This window comes from Anopheles maculipalpis, chromosome 3RL, assembly GCF_943734695.1.
Source record: "Anopheles maculipalpis chromosome 3RL, idAnoMacuDA_375_x, whole genome shotgun sequence".
In the NCBI taxonomy this organism is placed as follows: domain Eukaryota; kingdom Metazoa; phylum Arthropoda; class Insecta; order Diptera; family Culicidae; genus Anopheles; species Anopheles maculipalpis.
The window spans coordinates 43,968,421-43,988,523 of NC_064872.1; the positions used below are offsets into that span (position 1 = coordinate 43,968,421).

At 42.3% G+C, this 20,103-nt stretch overlaps 3 protein-coding genes across 3 annotated transcripts; 1 reads left to right on the forward strand and 2 right to left on the reverse strand.

Moving 5' to 3' along the window:
- Positions 1–695: 695 nt before the first annotated feature.
- On the reverse strand, positions 696–3,984 carry LOC126564276 (uncharacterized). The gene is made up of 10 exons (XM_050221277.1): positions 3,749–3,984; positions 3,480–3,567; positions 3,022–3,193; positions 2,768–2,939; positions 2,492–2,644; positions 2,207–2,293; positions 1,763–2,133; positions 1,618–1,695; positions 1,133–1,445; positions 696–1,062 (listed from the first exon to the last, which is right to left on the reverse strand). The coding sequence occupies exons 1-10, from the start codon at positions 3,971–3,973 to the stop codon at positions 742–744; spliced, it is 1,980 nt and encodes a 659-aa protein (XP_050077234.1). The 5' UTR covers positions 3,974–3,984; the 3' UTR covers positions 696–741.
- A 3,889-nt stretch (positions 3,985–7,873) lies between these two features.
- On the forward strand, positions 7,874–8,886 carry LOC126565372 (uncharacterized). The gene is made up of 4 exons (XM_050222541.1): positions 7,874–8,073; positions 8,143–8,442; positions 8,521–8,657; positions 8,743–8,886. The coding sequence occupies exons 1-4, from the start codon at positions 8,001–8,003 to the stop codon at positions 8,884–8,886; spliced, it is 654 nt and encodes a 217-aa protein (XP_050078498.1). The 5' UTR covers positions 7,874–8,000.
- A 9,386-nt stretch (positions 8,887–18,272) lies between these two features.
- Positions 18,273–18,885, reverse strand: LOC126565493 (larval cuticle protein A2B-like). Its single transcript, XM_050222675.1, has 2 exons — positions 18,874–18,885; positions 18,273–18,803 (listed from the first exon to the last, which is right to left on the reverse strand). Exons 1-2 carry the CDS (start codon positions 18,883–18,885, stop codon positions 18,273–18,275), a joined length of 543 nt encoding a protein of 180 aa, XP_050078632.1.
- Positions 18,886–20,103: the final 1,218 nt, after the last annotated feature.

Below are 20,103 nucleotides of genomic sequence, written 5' to 3' on the forward strand. Positions count from 1 at the left end.
CAGCTTGTTTGGATTAGGTCGAAGAATCAGAACCGAGTGTACACATATTGTACGTTATTCTGAACCTATACTAGCTAACTTACACATTCTGTCTGCAAATAACTAACTGGAAAGTAAACGTTTAAAGAACGGGTAATGTTTTCTGCTGAGTATCCATTAGAATTTGGTGTAGGCTAGTGTCACCGCTCATTCGTACATGGTTTAGTCGTAAGATCATTCAAATTTTTATACAGTTGATTTGACGGATGAGGTTGGATGACAGATTTGGTTGTACGATCGAAATCAAATAATTTGGATTGTGGTCATACGACTAAAACGAGCAATAACACCAGCCTTAATGATATTTTAATACCATCCTACTTCTGCTGCACCAATGCTCAAATTTAGTCAGCAATCGTACTGTAGAACGCGCTGTCAACATTTCAATTTGGACAGCTAAGAGGAACCAAATAGTTATATTGATTCTTTGTCACTATCTCTATCACTTATTTGCCGGTAGACCGCATAAGCATGATAACATGCATCGTTCCTTTGAGTTTTTTTTTCACATACTCTTTCGATCTCGTGAAATGATGCGTCAGTTTGTGGCCTTGTTCTCTTTCGGAAAAAAACTGTATGTAGTAACTACGTGTTTCTGCAGTAGCTAGCTAGTCAGTTGGAAAGAGATAAAGCCATTACAACGCAATTCTTTCACCAAACAGATGAATGGCGATTTCTCTCGTGCCAAGCACGAGTCCGTCATCAACGTGTCTTGAGAATTACTTCCACCGGAGCCGTCGAAGGTCTTTGCGATGCATCGCCGCCCGCATTCGGTTGGGGTTTGTTCGTTTCAGTAACTTTCTTATCACCTTCCGGATTCAGCGGGATTCGTATTTTGAGTTCTTTCTTGCGCGTTGGTGGAGGCTTCGTGGGTGCCCTCGGGATGTCGGGCAGGCTGCAAGTTTCTTTCAAATAGTTGTACACCGTACCGACACGGTCCACCAAGCGCTTCGAATAGCGGTGTGCTGTGCGATCTACTAGCGATGGTGTCTTGATACAATCGTCCCCACCGAATTCGCATACCTACAATGAGGTCCGTGACAAGGTTTAGCAATAATTGCTGTACAACGAACATTTACTTGTGCAAACTTACCCGATAATGATGCAAGATGGCTGCATCTGCCGGTACGTTTAAAGAACCCCGACCGGGACAGAACTCCCAAACGAAGTGATTGCCTGCCTCGATGACAGCTTCCGGTTTGCAGATGTATTTCGACCGCTGCTTCTGTGGATGAAGCTTCGATCTTCGACGTGTTTTGCGCTGTGTAGTAAGTGCCGCCCGTAGATTGGCCTGCGTTTCCGATCCCGTGTACATGAGGGCATCGTCAGCGAATTGCAGATAGAAAAATGCATTCTGGAATGAGTACGCTCCAGTGTTGCGGTTGTTGATGCGCTTCGACAACCATCTATTCGGACCATACAGCCAACACCAGCACCATGTAACGAAAGAAAGTGGATAGAAAACATCATAACACATAATTACCGTCACGAGTAGTATCTCAAGTGCTGTTTAATGACGTTCTGTTCCGAAGCAGTTCTTCAAAGGCGCACTAGAGTGCATACTTCGGGACCACTTACGTGATGAGATCGATCAAAGTGTCATTGTGGTGGGGTATGATAAACTCATCCAAGTCAATCAAAGCAACATGTGAGTATCTGCGAAACAAAACATGAGTTCATGAGTACTTATGCTTTGCGGAAACCACACCCGTACGACACCTACCTGTACATACTGCGATACAAACAGTCGTTGAGCGAGGCAAACAGCCCCTCGGTACGTATCTCCTTTTGTGAGCGCATTCTTAAATTCCATGGCAAAATATTTACACTGATTTTTGGCTTTAATTGTGCAGTATTGTCTTCATTGTATTTGGTAGGCATGTGATAGGGTGCATCGGTCGTATCGACCGATGAGCTGTTCGGTGCCTTTGGCGGGTGCGCGTCTTCATACGGTGCGATATACTGTGGCAGATCGCCATTTACGTAGTGTTGAAGCACACAGGACGCTTTCGGTCCGATCGTATGGTTGTAGAAAGTGAAATGACTTACGCCTAGTAAGTTGTTGAGCTCGAGAAACTCTAACAAATATAGCGCCTGTAAATACCAACAGAGCATGTTTGGAAGCGTCAACACAGCAAGTTCCTGATCATATCTTGTTTTATATTACCTGATCGTAGTTAAAGTGTAACGGCTTCACACACACCCCGATGCTATTTGGTATGTTGCTAAACGTTCGATTCGTAAAATCAGGATCCTAGGTTATAATAGTTAATAAGAAAGAAAAGGGTCTATCAACAAAAAGATGGTAACACTTCTGTGTTGTTTCTATGCCACAGGCAATAACTGTGGAAGTAAAAAGTCCATTTTTAAAATTACACACCGTATAAGGGTTTAATTTTGCAATGAATATAAATGATATATTACCATCTCTCAGCATAACAGTAACACTTACGTTGTCAGTATTCCGTAACATGAGCACATTCCCCGGTGCCGCTCTTATCTTGCTAACCACACTAACAGCGTGTGGAATTTCGGGGTACGGTCCCCTTATGGGACACAGGATAAAACAGGCGCTATATTTAAGATTCCAGTTCTCACGGATGATCTGCAAGAGAAGAAGAAGGAAAAAAATCAGTCTAATAAAACAACCGCAAACAACCCGACAAGTAAAAACTGTACAAGTTTGCCAGGTCGTCAATATACTGCAGCACATCTAGCTAAGACTCACCTTCACCCGAGCCATCACCGATGCCGATCGATATTTTGTGCTGTTCACCCCTGTTTGGTACCAAAACCGACACCACACTTTTTCCGGGCCACGCGTTTTGGTGGCTCCGATAACACGCACCAGCTTACCATCGCGACGATCGTAGAAGGCGGAAAACACGAAAAACTTGTACCTGTCGGAAAGGATGTGTAGAGCGAGAACGAGACGGGTGTACCGCTATCACCGCTAAATGCATTTCATCCACTGCAAATTACCTGGTACCATTCACTATCTCCCACGAGCCATCCGTTGGCTTCATGTCGGCCGGAAAGCGGGGCAACGTTTGTTCGATCTTTGACGGCAACATCTGGCCCCAAGGCACAATAGGCGGGTTCCGCGGCTCGGTCGAATCTGTTAGCACGGATATGCCGATAGAGTTTTTCAGATCTTCGAAGTTGATAGGAGAAAAGTACAACCATTCACAAAAGGGGAAAACGCTACGCAACTATTACACAGTGAAGGTAAGAGAAGTATGTGCGAAGCCAGGCAAGAATAAGCGTTAAAGAAACTAATATTCTAATGGAATAGGAGAACGGGATAGCGAAATTTGTTTTTAATGATTAATGGGATCGAAGGGATGATGACTGGAATTACAATTAAAACCATTCTACCACTCTGGACAATACATACAAAAACGTTCGCTAATGCCAAGCTGCAGCGTGAGGCGTCATACCTTTTTGATTCTTCAAAATGTTTTTCACTGCAGTGCCACCATACTTGGTCTCCCGCACGAAGATCCCTGTATCGTCGAGATAGTCATCCTGTCGGGTCACGCCGAACAAAGCCCCCGGATGCCGATGCGTTGCAAGTATCGTGAAGCAATGGGTTAGTGTCGATTGTTTCCCCTTTACCGTGCCACAAACCGGCTCATTTTGGCTGGTTAGCGCACGCTATCTTGTTACGCCTTTGCCACGCTAGTGGAATAATTTAGCGTCAGCTTACCTTCACATCATCATAGTCCGGTACGGATTCACCGAACCGACCTCCGTTGCTGCCGTGTCGTACGATGATGCTACCCGCCCGGCCCCGATCGTCTATCATCAGCACCTCCGTCAGAATGATGAGCCCGAAAACGGCGAAGAACGCTACGACAATCAGGAAGCTCATGCCCGCTCGCTCCCTTGCACCCCATGACGTTTTCTTAATGCGCTTCGTACGGGTGGACATTGCTACTGCTGGTGCTGTTTCCTATCGCCTTCGATCGATTTGATACGGAGACTTTCCCTGCCTCTGTCTGATGTCTTTGGTGCTAGCGAGGGTGGTGGTAGTGTCTTAGAAACCAGACCACCGTCAGCAGAGTTGCGACACGTGGACGTGGGAGAACGAAGGATTCCGAGGGCTCAATCAATGACTCCGTGTGGAAGGAGTCTTCCGACAGTGAACTGATGGTTGCATATACCACCCGCAAACACACACACACAATGATACATCGGTAGACGAGGTTTCGTTAGCGGAGTGGAGCGTGCTGTTGCTGGTGGCGGACAAATGTTCGGCTTATGGATACGGCTCTTTATCCTTCCAACACGGTAGTCCACTTCCATCTGCTTTGCGGCATTGTGGTTGACATCTAGCCTCGTTGTTCGTGGCTATACGGTACGGAAAGGATACGTTTATATACATATGCATTAACAGCACAGCTACATTGCATTCATGAATCGCCGATGCAACCGACGGCTGCACATCGGAACCTTTTCGCAAAAACTTGCAAGATAATGCTCATCGCAAATAACGACAAGGACATGCACACGCTTCGCATCACCGGCCCATTGCCCTTGTCCTTTTAGTGGACGGAAGGGCGGCAGCGTTGTTGACGGTGACGGCAGACCAAAGGCCATCCATTGCAGCCACACTGCTGATGCAATGATAATAATAGAGTGCAACGGAAAGTGTACGGCGCTTGATTGTGGAAGGCTCGTAAAATTTTAAACATCCTTTGCAGCGTGCAACGAAAGTTTCTGGCGCGGGGGAACATTTAAAGACACTGTCGATGTAGCACGCAATCCTTAGCGAAAGAAATCTTTTCGATTTGTCTCAGATTCTTTAACAATATACGTTATGCAATGAGACGATTGTTTGTTGCGAGTGTTCCGTTTTCATAGTACAACACGAAGTCGTCTTTGCAAGAGAGATGATTCACCCACACAAACTGAAACAGCTGAACAGTATGATTTTGGGATAAAAATTGTGCACGAATTATGTATGCTGGAACGTTTAAAATTAGTGTAAGCAGGAACTTTATCTAAAACTTAAAAAACGGGATTCAAATTTCTAGTCTATTTATCCTTGCCAGAATGGAGCAAACTCTTTGCCCAAACGGGGTGGCATACCTGCTTATCGTGCGTAGCACAGACTAGGATCGATAAATATTTACCATGCGGAAACCTCAGTCTCCTAGGGCATTAATGCTGGTTTGCATATGAAATGTTTGGAAACTTCTCATTCTCCTGATGCTCTAGAATAGATTTCAAACTTAGAACCCGTTTCGTGCACTCAATTTATGAGCCCGTCCATATAATCCTTTCTCCCTCGGCCACACCACCAACACGATGAGGATACCTTCGTACCAGCATCGTTTGGATGGGCTTACCCACCCAATAGTCTTGCTAGTCTATTCCGGGCTGACACTCATCAATAAAGTCTCTAAAATATTGCCTCCACTAAGCATCGCTGCTTAGCCGCTATAGTCTCGACAGTTTAGGCATTTTGTAATGGCCGATATGCACAAAAGTTTCCGGTGATGTTTTTCAACATCAACCGTGTGCCGTTAAAAGGGGGTGATTGGGAAGAGCAAAAATATTTGCACCAAAAAAAAAACAAAAAACGCTTTGACAAGGGTGTGTTTTTAATGAAAACCATAACTGCGGTAGATGTCAAGGATCATTCGTTTGCTCCTTTCCATGCTCAACTCTGAGCCTGATGCTCCGGGCAATTGTGCTTTGCAACGTGGAAATGTAGGTCACGGTTGAGGTTTATTTTTGCTTTTCCTGATACTTTCTAATGACCGGCCGTAAAGCAAACTGTTGCCAAAATTTGATTTAAAACACTTTTTATACAAAGTGATAGAGGCGAATCATTTGAATCATGAGCTGACAAACAAATGCAGTTATGGGTGAAATTGTTTGACGAACCTTAACAAAAGAGCTGCTTGAGACTACATGTATTGAAATAGCTACCCATATCAACTTCCACAAGCGCTATACCGGTTGCGAAACATTAGAATGCATAGTTACGTGGACGAAAACACTACTTACTGTAACAGTCCTAGCCTTCAATTTAGATTCACGTAACCACCGGTAATGTTTTCACCATCACCCGCTGCTGTACTTTTTATTCCGTCGTTCAGCTAATATTTCACTTCTATGTTAAAATTTGGTTCGGAACACAACATCGTTTGCAGCAATCCAATGCGGAATAGTGTCTGTTGACGAATTGTGTCAAAACTGGCAAAATTTCACTGTTGAACAAACTCCACCATTAGCTTGTTATGCATCTCCGAGTGAGAACGCTTTTACTGCTGCAAAGCTGCGCTGACTTTTCAAACACGACAATTGTACACTGTCCTACGCAAACGAGTAATATCCTTTCGGCAGGAGCACGTATCACTAAAGACAGGTTTCGGAAACCACAACCCTAGACGGCCATTTTTAGTGGCAAATAGCTTGCATTGTTTTGACGAGCAGCGTAGAGGCAGAACACTGACACCGGACCGACGGAAAACTAGATCTGTTTTCTGTGCATTGTTACGCCAGTCTAGAGCGATGCGTGTTGGTGTGTGACATAACGATACTACACATTTGTACACCCACACCAAAGCGAACCAATCGTATCCTGTGAAGGAAATCGGTAGGAAAAGGATAGCACAAGACAATCACTCTAAGTTGCCAGCTTTTTTTCAGCTGCACCACTCCTTGTGCGCGCTATAATGCCTAATTTTTGTGGGAATCAGTGATGGTTCGTATCCTTTTTATAAGAATGCGATAGATAATTTCAACACGTGCCATTTGTCAATATGAGCAGGATGGCAGTTCGTATGTTTATGTTGTACTGCGCATGTGCTCCGGCAGGTTTTTCCAAAGAAGATACTAATACTGCTACATGTATTTAGACATTGCATAAAATTTGAGCACTCTGTTCGGCATTTGTCAGAATTGCAATCCTCGTTTTTGTTTTCAATGAAATCTTATATTCGGTAGTTGGTACAACCGTCGCTTTGCAACGGTTGTTGTTTTCCATGCTTTTCAAATTTTTATTTTTGAATTGGTTCCTTAAAACACTTGAATATTTAGGAAAATAAAGTTATAGATATAAAGGTGAGTTTCGTTGCTACATTATCACTAAACTTGGTAAAAGTTAACTGTTCTTTTAAAAAATTATCTTTAAAAAAGAAAAGGTCAAATCAGTCCGAAGAACATAATCGAATTAAATTACAACAAATCAATGGATTGCAAATAAAAACAGATTTGCAGAGGAATCTCTAGCTTTGATCACAATTCACAATCAAAATCAGGTCACGCCGGCATGACTTTGGAGTTCGGTTGGAGTTGGAAGCCAAGAAGAATTTATGTGCAGTACTTAGAATTCTTAGAAGAAGAAAAAATCTGCAATATTCATTAGTAATTCAATTTTATTATTGAAGACGTCGATATACAAATCGCATCGTACATTTAACAAACTTTTTATCCAAAAACCCTGTTAAGGCACAAAGTCTGACTAACTTTTGATCAATAGATTGCTCCATGATTACTGCTGAGTGAAATATTTCGCTGCATACTTCGGCTACCTATCCCTAGGTGGCGCTTCAGTGAAACGTAAACGAAATAACCCTTACTAGAAAACTGATCTTTTTGAAATACGTTCATGTGCTAAATCGTGAAGACAGTTATGAGTTTGTTTTTATTGATTTATTAGTACAAAAATAAGGCTACGTACCGTCATAATCTATAATAAATAATTAAATAATTTAAAATTTCCATGCAATTCCAACGGATAAAATAAAAATAATCCACAGCCACATGTATCCCCCCACTGGCGTATACCTACAATTGAAATCTAACACATGCCTTACCCTGATTGAAAATAATCTTATCAGTAAATCTTATGCTTTGGGCTGCTTTTGATAAACGATTTAAGCATGACTCCATACTGGTATGTTTTGGATTCATAAGGGTCAGAAACAGTTTATCGGTGTCGAACCATGGATAAATACGAGGAAAACATTTTGCGGTTGAACAAAAAGATTCGTGAACTAATTACTCAATTAGACTACAGTAGGTGCAGCAAGGCTCATAGTCAAGCACAGTGTGATAACCCAGCCCTAATGCTGGTCTAATTTTCAGTGGAAACAAAGAATCGTAAGCTGCGACAAGAAAACAGTGTGCTGGTGGAGGATGTAGCCAACTTCCGGGTACAGTATGCGGTGGCCGAGGAGGGACGGCTGCGATGTAAGTCGGCGCTGGAAAAGGAAATCGTTAGAAATGCTGAACAGTACGAAGCTCAGGTGCTGCTTAAAAAGCGTTACAATGATCTTATTCAAGAATATGTCACCCAAAACCAGAAGCTGAAAGCCTTCGAGCAAAGTGCAAGGGAAGCGAAACAATCGAGAGCGAAAAGGAAACAAATACCAGTGGAAATTATTGGTGAGTAGTCGGGCAAACAGCTCGCAAAGTAAGATGTCACCATGATAGGAAATATCGATTCTTTTGCTCTATTTACAGGCAACCTTTCTGATATAGGAAAGCCCAAATCAGCAGAAAATAAAATAGTTTCTCTCGAGCACCGTTGTGGAGTTTTGGAAAAGCAACTCTACAAAGCCTATGACACGATTGATGATTTAGAATTCGAGCTAGAATCGGTAATGATGAGTGTGCAACTTAAGTGGCCGATGTATGTGATACTGATTCATGTACATTTATGGGTATTATGTTCTTTTCTTTTAGATTGATCATCTCGAAGCAACGAATGAACGTTTGGAACGACAGATAAGTAGTTTGAAAGCCCAGTTGGATCAATGTCGTTGCGAGCCTTTGACACCTGATAGTGCCAATAGTGTGACCTCATCCTTGAACCAAGCTACATTGTAAGATACTTTAGTTAAGCGTACAATCCTAGGGCGTAGTAATCATTGAATTTTATATCGCTAATCAACCTTTATGATGTTTCTGTTTCTACTAAAAGCTATCCATTTGAGAGTGTAAAAAGCGCCCAGCAAACCCCAACACAAGAAGGGTTAGAGGTAAGCAGAGATACCCCTTGCGGTACCGATTGAATACCCAATCCATTCGCCAATTAAGCTCTACCCAGGCCCAAATTTTACGCCCATACGGGTCGAAACACGGGCAACTTACAATGCCTACGGCAATCTCAATCGCAGCTCGGGAAGGACATCTAAAATATGGCTCCGATCAATTCATTAACTATTCTCGAATGGTCAACCACCAGTCTGTAGGCTATGCTAAAACCCATTTACAATTCTTCCTGGCTCACTGCCATATTTTGGCAATCCGACATCCTTGCCGTTTCACTCACCCGCAATACATACCAGTAAGCGCTCCACTATCCAGCGGCGCTTTATCGGCACTTAAACGAATTGTTCCAATTTTTAACAGTGAACCATATGCACAAAAAAACCGAATCCCAAACCACCAACCATGCAGGTCACCACGGGGAGGCCCAAGACCGCGCACTCCGTGAGTGAGAGCTTTTCAAGGCTGTACGCAACTGAAGAAATGTTCGACAGGCCAAAGAAAGGGGTCGCAAAAAATGAGGTTGATTTTAAAAGCGGGCGAAATAGTCCATGTCTGTTGATTTGTTTCGTCAGTCTCTCTGTCCTAAGGAGCAGTAAAAAATCTGTACCGACACAAACTTCTAGAGAAGGATAGGTGTTCCCGGAGAGTAAATAGTTCGCGAAATGACTTCACCGCCGAGGTCACCCTCGCGATCATACTGCAGGACCAAGTTACGCTTGCAGTATGGGCGGCCAGTAACACAATCACAATCATTCGTTCCAGTCTACACACAAATATGCTCTTGATAGCTAAGTTCATTGGCAGATTTTTATATATTCACGACAACTATGTCGACTTCCCTTGTGCAAGATTTCCCACACATCCAGAATATAAATGATGATAAGACTTATACAGTCCATGTGTTTGAATATGATCAAAAGCTGACCAACAGATAAAACTAAACAGGCAGCTTTTATTCCAAACACTTTTAAAACCATCTATTCTCCGCGCTGATATGTTTCGCGAGACAGGTAAATGAACCAATTACGGGGAGTTCGCCAATAATCATTCAACTTCGGCATACTTTCGTTCGCACACTGCTAGGACTATGTTCCCTCCAGGCAACTACCATGCATGTGGGTGACTGGTGACCTCTTTCACAAACTGCGCCTCGCATATGCCCACGAGGGTACCTTTACAATGAAAGCTGATCGAATCTCGTAGATTGCAGTGCTATTTTTCACGGTCGAGGACTCGATCGAATATCGTGCAGTGTATGCTGTTACATAACATGACCACCGATGTTGAGGCATTCCGTACGGTTCCTTTCCAGTGCGTTGGGCCAAACTATCGTATATGTTTAATCGTATTTCTGAACAAATGAAAAGTTTTACAGCACAATTTAAATATAAATTTTAAGTGGCATAATATACTAAATATCAGAAATTCACAAAGAGTTTACAAAACAGCAAAATTACTTTTTTTCCTTCTTTTGAATGATATGTACAATGACTCATTTTCTCCCCAATCAACGATTATAAACCATAAGTATAAATAGGATTTTAGTTGATTCGAAGCAACTTCTTACCGTTGTAAATAATGCATAAAAATAGTGTTGATCAAACCTTTTCTCTATTTAGTTAGACAGATACAAGCATTTTCCTATTAAAACCATTTGGAGGTAAAAAACAAATTATAAAGATGTGTAAAAAAAATAGACAATTTTTAAATAAATTCTTTCAATGAATGAATCTCTAAAACACGGTACAGGTTTTAAAAAACCATACGACTACCACACATCTTCAATGCTATGAATGGAAGGAAGCACGCTTCGTGAAGAAGCTCAAAGTCAAGTTCACGATTTCTTACCCGACAAAGCTTCTTCGCTTGGCGCTTCTTCGATTCATCCATAATCTCCATTCATTTAGGAGGCAGAAGCGAAAGAGACTGGTTTTAAAACACGTAATCATAGCGAAACCAATAATGTTGCATATTTCCAGCAGAAGGGCCAGGCTCTTATTATTTAACAAAAAATTTTAAAGATCTTCACTTATTTATTGTTTACTTTCCTGTACAGTCAAAAATTGCTATAATCCATGGAGCTTTCTTTCTTTATTTACAGGGATCGAACATTTTAGATCCTGAAAAACAGCTCTACACTTTGGACAACAGGCTGGAATATAAGTCAGATATACCAAAACAGGAAGCGAATACAAACAACAACGATGATTTGATTTCAAGTATTGCACTCTGAAAAAGTATTTTAGGTTTATAACTATGATATCAAATGAAAAATAAAATATATTTATTGACACTGAGTCACTTATAGTCTGAAATACTACGGATTTGCTTCACATTGAGCAGTATATACATCGGTGCAAGTGAAATAGCTGAGCTGAGGCATTTTAAGTAATAACACAAAATACTTTCTATAACTTACCTTTTCCGTCTTTCGTCTGTAAGTCTGGACTTGGAACGTATAATTACAACAACACTTTCCACCGTCAACCGGTCGGCAAAAATGTACGTAAGTTACAACATTGTCACGCTCTTCGCAAACTATGAATCCACCGACTGGGACATTACCTCCAAGGTCAATCTGCTGATGAGATGTTGTATAAGATCATCGATGGCGGTGTGCAAAAATGTGTCTCCGACCAAATGTTCGACCACGGTTGAACGAACTTTTATGCATGATCGTAGATTGATCATTGCGATCATCTGGGTCGGTTTGCATCGTATAAAGATTGCAGCGTACCGTTATAAAAGCCTTGTAGCGAGATGTCAATTAACCATCGTTGCATGTTTCACGGAACTGCACGGTTACAGTGGTTTGGAATGGGGGCTAAAGAGGTTTGAAAATTTTATAGAACGCATTTCTCGCTCTCTTTTCGATCGCACCATTCATAAATATCGACGGAGCCGCACCATTGCATAACGCCAACAACTCCAGCTACCATCGGTTGACCCTTTTCCAAAGACCACCTATGATCGACCGTTAAGTCAATATTAGTCCGTATCGTCGTCTGTTTGCTTAACATACATGGCATAACCAAGTTGTGTTTGTAGTTGCAATGCAATGCGATTATGAGTATAAGATGAAGGCGTTTACAATATTAATTATTGCTGGCTGTTCAGTATAGAATGTTATAAGTGCAATATTTTCCGTATGTATCACACTCGACACAATCACACCAAAATTGTAATGAAAATAATACAAAGTTCTGTTAATATCAGTTGCATACCTTAATCAATCAGTCCTACACATGCTCCTTGAGTGTCTCGTTTTGCTCCATTTTTTAAAAACTTCATTTCAAATGCATCTAGTTTCTGATTGATCGATCCACTTTACGGAGGATAGACGCACCTCACATTCAAGCATAATTGAGACATTCGGCTTTCTGATTAATGAACACAGCAAGCATGATTTATTGCGTGACTCATACTTATCTCAGCAGAACTGTTTTGTGCTCCTGGAAACAGATAGCAAATAAAAAGTATGTAAATTATTTAAATAAACGAAACAAAACCTATCAGTAGCACTTTGATTCTCTGTAATTAGATTCGTTACACATTTCAAGCAGTAAAGTTGTTTAAAAACTTGCGCAAAAATCTAGTTTTAGATTTACCATTCCCGCCATTTTAGTTTATAAGAAAAGATTTTTATTTTGTTGCAATCTTATCCATTCATATCGGATCATATAATGTAGAAATTAAAAAAAAACACGAATGCATTTTTATTCATGTTATTGCAATCGTTCAATATTTTTTCCACATTTTCCTTCTACTTAAGTACAAACAACCTTTTGCATGACCTCTAACAAATCTGAACATGCCTTCAAAAGGAACCAATAAATGATAAATGCTCTTTTAAAGGCTTTTGCATGTATGTTTGCTAGAAATGGATATGGAACGATTTCGAGCTCGAAACGCTCGTCCCTTAAGCAAGGTCGTGTGCCCTTCTAGACACGACACGGAATTCCGCCCATCGATCCATCTTCTACCGATCGTTCACTAATTGATAAACACCCAAAGTCGAGCTTCATGTGTCGAAATGTCCCTCTAGCTGGACGGATTTTCTTTCATTCGAACGTATGGGTCCTTGCGGGAAGATTAATTAGAACATGGGTAGATGTGAAACCACAGCCAGCGCATACACGCCGAACTAGCCCTTAGCTCAGAGGGTGTCAAAGAAGAAAAGGTTCATACACCACGTGAACTTGAACTGTGTATGCTTCGTCGGCGACTACATGACAGAGGTACTCATTAATTATCCACTGCTAACCGTAGGTTGACCCTCGGTTATGGGCTGAATGTTTGCGACCGCTTTCGTCTAATATGAACACCTTGCCGTTGGCAACGGCGGTGGGTTGCATTTCCACCGGAGTAATGCTCAACAAAACTGTACCCAATGCCCACGAAATTGAAACATTCGACAGAATCCCTCCCTCCCCACCTATCCAACTAGGCTTTGACCCCCAAAAATGCTTCCCCAGCGATATGCGTGTCATATGGATGATTGTCCCTACCTTTTCGTACATGCCATTGGCGGCGGATGCTAATCCGGAGTAGAGTGGCGCTTTGGGCCCCGCAGCGGCAAAAAGGTGTGGTTTACGCCCGGAATAATGATCTCATCGGTTGGCGTAAATCCCCTTCTACGTTTTGATGCTACGGGTTCACCTGCTAGCACGTACGATCTCAACTGGCAGGGTGTCTGACCCAATAGGTTAGAGTGAACGAGACAAGACACACAGGGTAGTGGCGGCATTGTGACACATTTCACCAAAAATTAGTGCAACCCCCGGCGCGATTCCGATGGATAGCTTTAAACTACAGTCTGCAGGGCTTTTTTGCCACGACGGGCTTCAGATGACGCGTTGGTTCCGTTGGTCCCTTGAACTAATCTGTAGCAGTTTTCTGAAAACAGTATATAAAGTGAATGTTGACCTGAGAATTAGCACAGTTTACCAAAGCCATCCAGTCAGCAACGATCATAGTGTCTAGTGTTCCGACGGGTCCTGTAAGCAAATTTCGTTAGTTCGTCAACCGTGATGGCTTTCAAAGTGCGTATACCAAATAGTGCTACCAACTCCGTGCATTGTGAATGTTTGCAAGTGCTGTTTCTGTTGACTAACACACACGTTTCATTGTTGCTCACTTTCTTTAGTACGTCGCACTGTTTGCTTTTATCGCTGTGGCCAGCGCCCAGCACTACCAGCAGTACCAGCAGCCTCAGTACCATCAACAGCCTGAATACCATCACTACCAGCCACAGCCGCAGCAAGTAGTTTACAAGCAGCCCGCTCTGCTGAAGACTGTCCAGCCTGCCCTGGTCAAGACGGTCCAGCCCGCTCTGGTCAAGACTCTGAAACATGTCGAGTATCCCGATGCTCCGGCCGAGTACCAGTTTGCCTACGATGTGCACGATGACCACACCGGAGATGTCAAGAGCCAGCAGGAGGAACGTCATGGCGATGTCGTCAAGGGACAGTACACCCTGATCGATGCCGACGGTTACCGTCGCATCGTTGACTACACTGCCGATGATCACAACGGATTCAACGCCGTCGTCCGTCGTGAACCTCTCGAGGGCCACAAAGTTGTGAAGACACTTGCTCCTGTTGCTAAGGTTGTTGCTCCTGTCGCCAAGGTATATGCTGCTCCGGCTGTTACGAAAGTGTTCGCTCCGCAGCCAGTCCACTACCAGCACCAGCCAGTGCAGCAGTACTATCAGGCTCCAGCCCCCGCCAAGGTGTATGCTCCGGTCGCCAAGGTAGCTCTTCCGGCCGTCGCCAAGGTTGCTGTTCCAGTTGCCAAGGTGGCGTATGCTCCCCAGCACGAAGCTGTTAACCATGTCCAGTTCCACGGACCGTCGAGCAACTACAACTACTAAGTGGTCTCCATACTGACACGCACAAAGCTGTCGGGCGCCTGCAAAGATATTTGATTACGATGAAATTACGATTGAATGGCTGTAACGTTAACTAATTGTAAATATGAATGTAAATACAACGCTTTCGACGAAGAGAACGAAAGCGCTATAATAAATAACGAATTCCAACTGAGGTGTGAGTTATTTTCTTCATTCTTATTGCAAAACAAAACTAACTCACATGCCACCATACATACTAGAAGAAATGTATAGAAGAATTTTGTGATCGATATTTCATATTAAATAAGCAGTGATCTGTCATATCTTAAAGTCAATGTGTGCAATGCATCGCTACGTGACTCGCCGGTTTTTATAAGTTCTAATCGTGACTGACACAATTGTTCACATTGAAAAATTTACTTAAATCTATTGAGACAGGGAATTTTGAGACCTTAAAATGAAAAAAGATATCGTAAACTTTATACATCCAGTTAATGAAGCCTACTGCACATGGTGGCAAATGACGTGGGGTGTGAGTTGTCCCTTTAATACGAGTATAGAATTTTTACAAGTGCCTCTGAACAAAGTCCTTTTTGCCGAGTACCTTTTAGGCGAAGAGGGTGAATGTTTTCTGCAACTAAACTCTAGTTTGATCGAGCAAAGTTCACTTGACACTTACGTTTATATCGTAACTGTATAGAAAACTACATACACATAATACATGCAGACATATTTTTAAAAACATATTTTTAAAACACATGGTTAAGTAAGCCTGGCCGTCCTTTATGAATAAAAAAAAAAACATGATTAAGTAACAGTAAAAATTCAAACATTACCATCATCATTACCACACATATATTGAAAGGCACTGCTGTGTCACAAATAAGCTTAAGAAATAAACTAAACTATATCATTGCCAAATATTCGTAATTACTTCATAACACGCAAGATCGCCCAAAACAAGGGAATGTACTAGTTATGACAACACTCCGAAGGCAATTACTGCTACTTCACCGACGAGACTTTTAGTTCAAGCTACATATTCTATTTGTCCGGCGCAAGTGAATCGAATTGAGACTTGCACCACCGTGACAAGAACAGAACAAAAATCGATGGGGGCTTTTAATGCACTCTTGGGAAGTGCAAAAATAGGCTTTGCAGCAAGTGAATTCATTTACTATTTATATTTTACGTTGAGGTGAAATTGTTTATAGGCAAAATCATGTCATTCTGTCAGATTCGGTCAGTGCCAGCATTCTATCAGTGAAGTTGCTATCTAGGAAGTCTTTCTTTGAGTATCTTTTGACCTATATTGATACCACTTCTTCCTCTTCTTCTTGGCTTAACAACCTTCTAAGGTCACGCCTGCCTACGAATGGCTTACTAGATTTGATCCTCTATTGATCTATCCTGATGCCACTATTTGCGATAATATAAAACAATTACATTGCTCTTTACTATGCAGTTTAACTAAAAAATAGTAAATATTTTATTTATCTATTTACAATTGATTATTACAGTCCAGTGCCGTATTGTCAACACCGCTTGTGTTGAATAAATTGTAAGGCACTTATTGATAAGGCATTTCCTCCTTATTCTTTGCCTTATCCCGGGCATACTCACTTGTGGATGGTTGTGGTGATGGTGATGATGATGATGTATTGCTGGATGATGTGCGTTTTGATGGTACGGTACTTTTGTTGTGGCTATTGTACTGATGGTGGTTGGTTATATCCGAATTCCGGCTATTGTGGTGATGTGGCCCTTCTATTGTTTACCTTGGTGGTTTGGTCTCGACTGCAACAAACAAATAAACAACATTAAGACAACACAAACATTTATTTGTCTGCGTACCGTGTTCTCCAGTGCAGTCCAGTAATGACATTCCAAGCTCAATCTAGTCAACGTCCAATCAAAGGATGATCGACAAGCTCTATCCCGCAGCAGTGAAAGCGACTTCACTACTCACGAGACTGAACACGCCAAATACCCCGAACCCGTCGGCAACGCTGTCAAACTCAATGTGTCAAAGCTGAACTGGATTAGAGAACACTGTACTTTGATAAAAGCTAGTAAATAGTTTAAGCTTTCTTCAGCGACCCGTTTGGCACGAGGCGTAGAGGAGTACAGCGAGCTCGTTGGCTGGATCAAGTGGAATCTTACCTGTCGGAGATCGGATGCAGCCGTGGCTGGAGGACTGAGTAGGCCAAGAAGAAGATGTTGGAGCTTAAAAATTATTATTGTTTCGTAAGGGGTTATTACACGGGTGAAAATTCTGTCGGTTGATTTGGGATTCTATCTGTCAACATGAGCTTTTGACAGAAAAAAGCCTTCTGCTCGTGTGACAACACATTTATTAGATTTCGTATTCCGATTCCAAAATTCGAACAGAAATATAGATTCGAACACTCGTCGATAAGCGCGCTCACACAAAAGACCAATCACATGCTTTCTTTTGCTTTTTATAATCGATCCGGGACAAAAACAACGCCTTGTATTCCAACTATTCTCTATTTATTCTATCTATTTGTCAACAGAGGAGGCGTGTTAGGCCCAGATTGAGGTGGGAGGATGGCGTGGAATCTATCCGCCATCAAGGCCGGGATAACGGATTGGCGGACGACGGCGCGGGACCGTGAGCGGTTCCGGATTCTGCAGTGGGAGGCCTTGGCCTCGCAATGCGGTTGTAGCGCCTGATATTAAGTAAGTAAGTCCATTTGTCAAACCCGCTTTGAAGGATAGATGCCGCAGCCGATGACAGCGTTTTCCATCATGTGATAAGTACTATATAATCGAACATAATCTGTACACGGAGTACAGATAGTAAATACTAGATACAAATGGCGTATTTTTGTGTACCATTAATTAACCATAATGTTTGAATAACCTTGTCGCACACAAAAATTGACATTATTCTATTTGTCAAATTGGAAAAACCAAACAAAAGCTAAATATTTTCTTAATTTAAAAAAAAAAAAAACATTGTACGAACCTTTAAGCTTATATTTAATTCGTTCGTTTACCTTTGGAAAACATTCTGCATTGAGGCACGTTTAGAGCTATCAAATCGTGCCCAAGCAGTCTGTACGACTCATGTTTCTTCAGACCAAAGCTGCCTCGAGAGAAAGTTCACTTTTTTTAAAGTATTACGAGCAACTCGGCCACAGCCATGAGCAGGATCGTACTGTAACTTCAGAAAGTTGTACATAGAGCGTATACGATTGAGTTTTTATTTATTTACATTGTATTCATATTACAATTGAACTAGCATGGATGGAAAGATGAAGCAGCATGACATGAAAGGTGAAAATAGACAGTTGGTTCGATTACTCCATTTAAGGAAACGTCGTCCTATCGAGCTAATGGCCGCTTAATAGTGTTGGTCGTAATGGGGCTGGTGGCTGTAGTGAACCTGGGGAGCGACTACCTTCGTGATCGGAGCGCTGTACACCTTGGCAACTGGCAGCGGGGCAATCACTTTGGCAACTGGGGCGATCGTCTTGACGATCTTGTGTCCCTCAAGAGGTTCACGGCGGACGACGGCGTTGAATCCATTGTGCTCATCGGCGGTGTAGTCAACGACACGACGGTGTCCATCGGCATCGATCAGGGTGTACTGTCCCTTAACATCATCGCCGTGACGTTCCTCCTGCTGGCTCTTGATGTCTCCGGTGTGGTCATCGTGCACGGAGTACTGGAACTGGTATTCGGCCGGGGCTTCTGGGTACTCGATATGCTTCACAGTCTTGACCAGAGCGGGCTGGACGGTCTTGATAAGAGCTGGCTGGATGGTTTTCACAACAGCCGGCTCATGATGGTACTGCTGATACTGTGGCTGGTAATGGTGTGGGTCGTAATGCTGAGCGCTGGCAACAGCCAGGAAAGCTACGACGGCTAGAAACTGTACAAAAGTATGAAATTAAAATACACTTGTGCACTGCGATTCTTCACGCGGCAAGGGCGGTTCTTACTTTGAATGCCATTTTCTATTTTTGCTGTTTGGGAAGCTTGTCTGCCGCACTGTTCGACTGATTCCTGCTGAAGGCTCTGAATAAACTGATGCTGATTTGATGCTAAAATTCGCTATTTATATCTGATGCGATCGAGTCCCCCAAATTGTTGAACTATCAACCCCTAGTGATCGGTTGCAGGTCGTGCCTTGTCAGTAGTGGCTTTATGGCTCATTCTTGCCAGTTTGCCACTTCCACTCCTTCACATTGCTACGCCGGTTGCCATTTTTTTGTTGCTTCCATTGATTATCTTATGAAGTTTTTTGGCTACCCTTCCTACAGTCTGGTCGGTCAGATAGTTCGTTTTGGGCAGTACATGCAAAATATGAGTTTTGTTATTTTTCCCCGATCCCACTGCCGTCTCTTCGCAAAATCGCTCAAGCGGTACGCTTGCGGGCATGATTCAGATGTTGCAAAAATCTGTCTCCCTTCCCTATTGAAAGTCACCAATTCGTAGTGTCAGAGTGCTGCAAAACGGGTAGACGGATCGGTAAAATCTATTTAGTATGTCACTCAATTCAGCCCCACAGTGCAGCAGCAGACCAGCATAACTTGTCAGTCTGACAGGCTGAGAACGATGAAGCATTTTATTATGTACTTTATACACTTTTGCTTTAAACATGCATCTATCTATGCGTACTATTTGAACAAGAAAATGTATAGATTTCTTATAAAGTTTTCGTAATGTATTCGTCTTGTCCGTAGGATGTTGCTTTTTGAACGTTTTTGGAGTCATCTATGTAAAGGTTCTCTCTGGTCACTTTAAACGACATCCTAAGGCAATGTAATATGGGCCTGCCAGATAAACGATGAAATATGAACCGGTCCTAATGGGTAAGGACTGCGTGCATGGTGTTTACACATCGATCTCCCATGGAGCATTAGTGATGCCCCAGGTACAAAATCATTGGCTGATGAAGCTTTGGGCCAGGGTATTTTTCAATTTTGGCAGCGATGTGCCTGAAGGTAACCTAGTCGTGCACGCCATGACCTTAACATTCGATCCTTCGTTCAATTTCCCACGGAATCACTTTGTAAAACATCGACCATTTAGAGAAAGGGGTTTAGTGCTGATCTACTAACCGTTATATAATGAACACAAACGCTAAAGTACAACATTTTTTATGCAATTTTCATGTAATATGTACTTCCAATATGGAAAGAATCGTTATTATAAAAACTATTGTACAT

Coding starts and splice junctions, on each gene's coding strand:
- LOC126564276 (XM_050221277.1), bottom strand. CDS start 3,973: ATGTCCACCCGTACGAAGCGCATTAAGAAAACGTCATGGGGTGCAAGG. Junction 2,940..3,021: donor GAGATAGTGAATGGTACCAG/GTAATTTGCAGT, acceptor CCTTTCCGACAG/GTACAAGTTTTTCGTGTTTT. Junction 1,696..1,762: donor TTGTATCGCAGTATGTACAG/GTAGGTGTCGTA, acceptor TTTGTTTCGCAG/ATACTCACATGTTGCTTTGA.
- LOC126565372 (XM_050222541.1), top strand. CDS start 8,001: ATGGATAAATACGAGGAAAACATTTTGCGGTTGAACAAAAAGATTCGT. Junction 8,443..8,520: donor AATACCAGTGGAAATTATTG/GTGAGTAGTCGG, acceptor CTCTATTTACAG/GCAACCTTTCTGATATAGGA. Junction 8,658..8,742: donor TAGAATTCGAGCTAGAATCG/GTAATGATGAGT, acceptor CTTTTCTTTTAG/ATTGATCATCTCGAAGCAAC.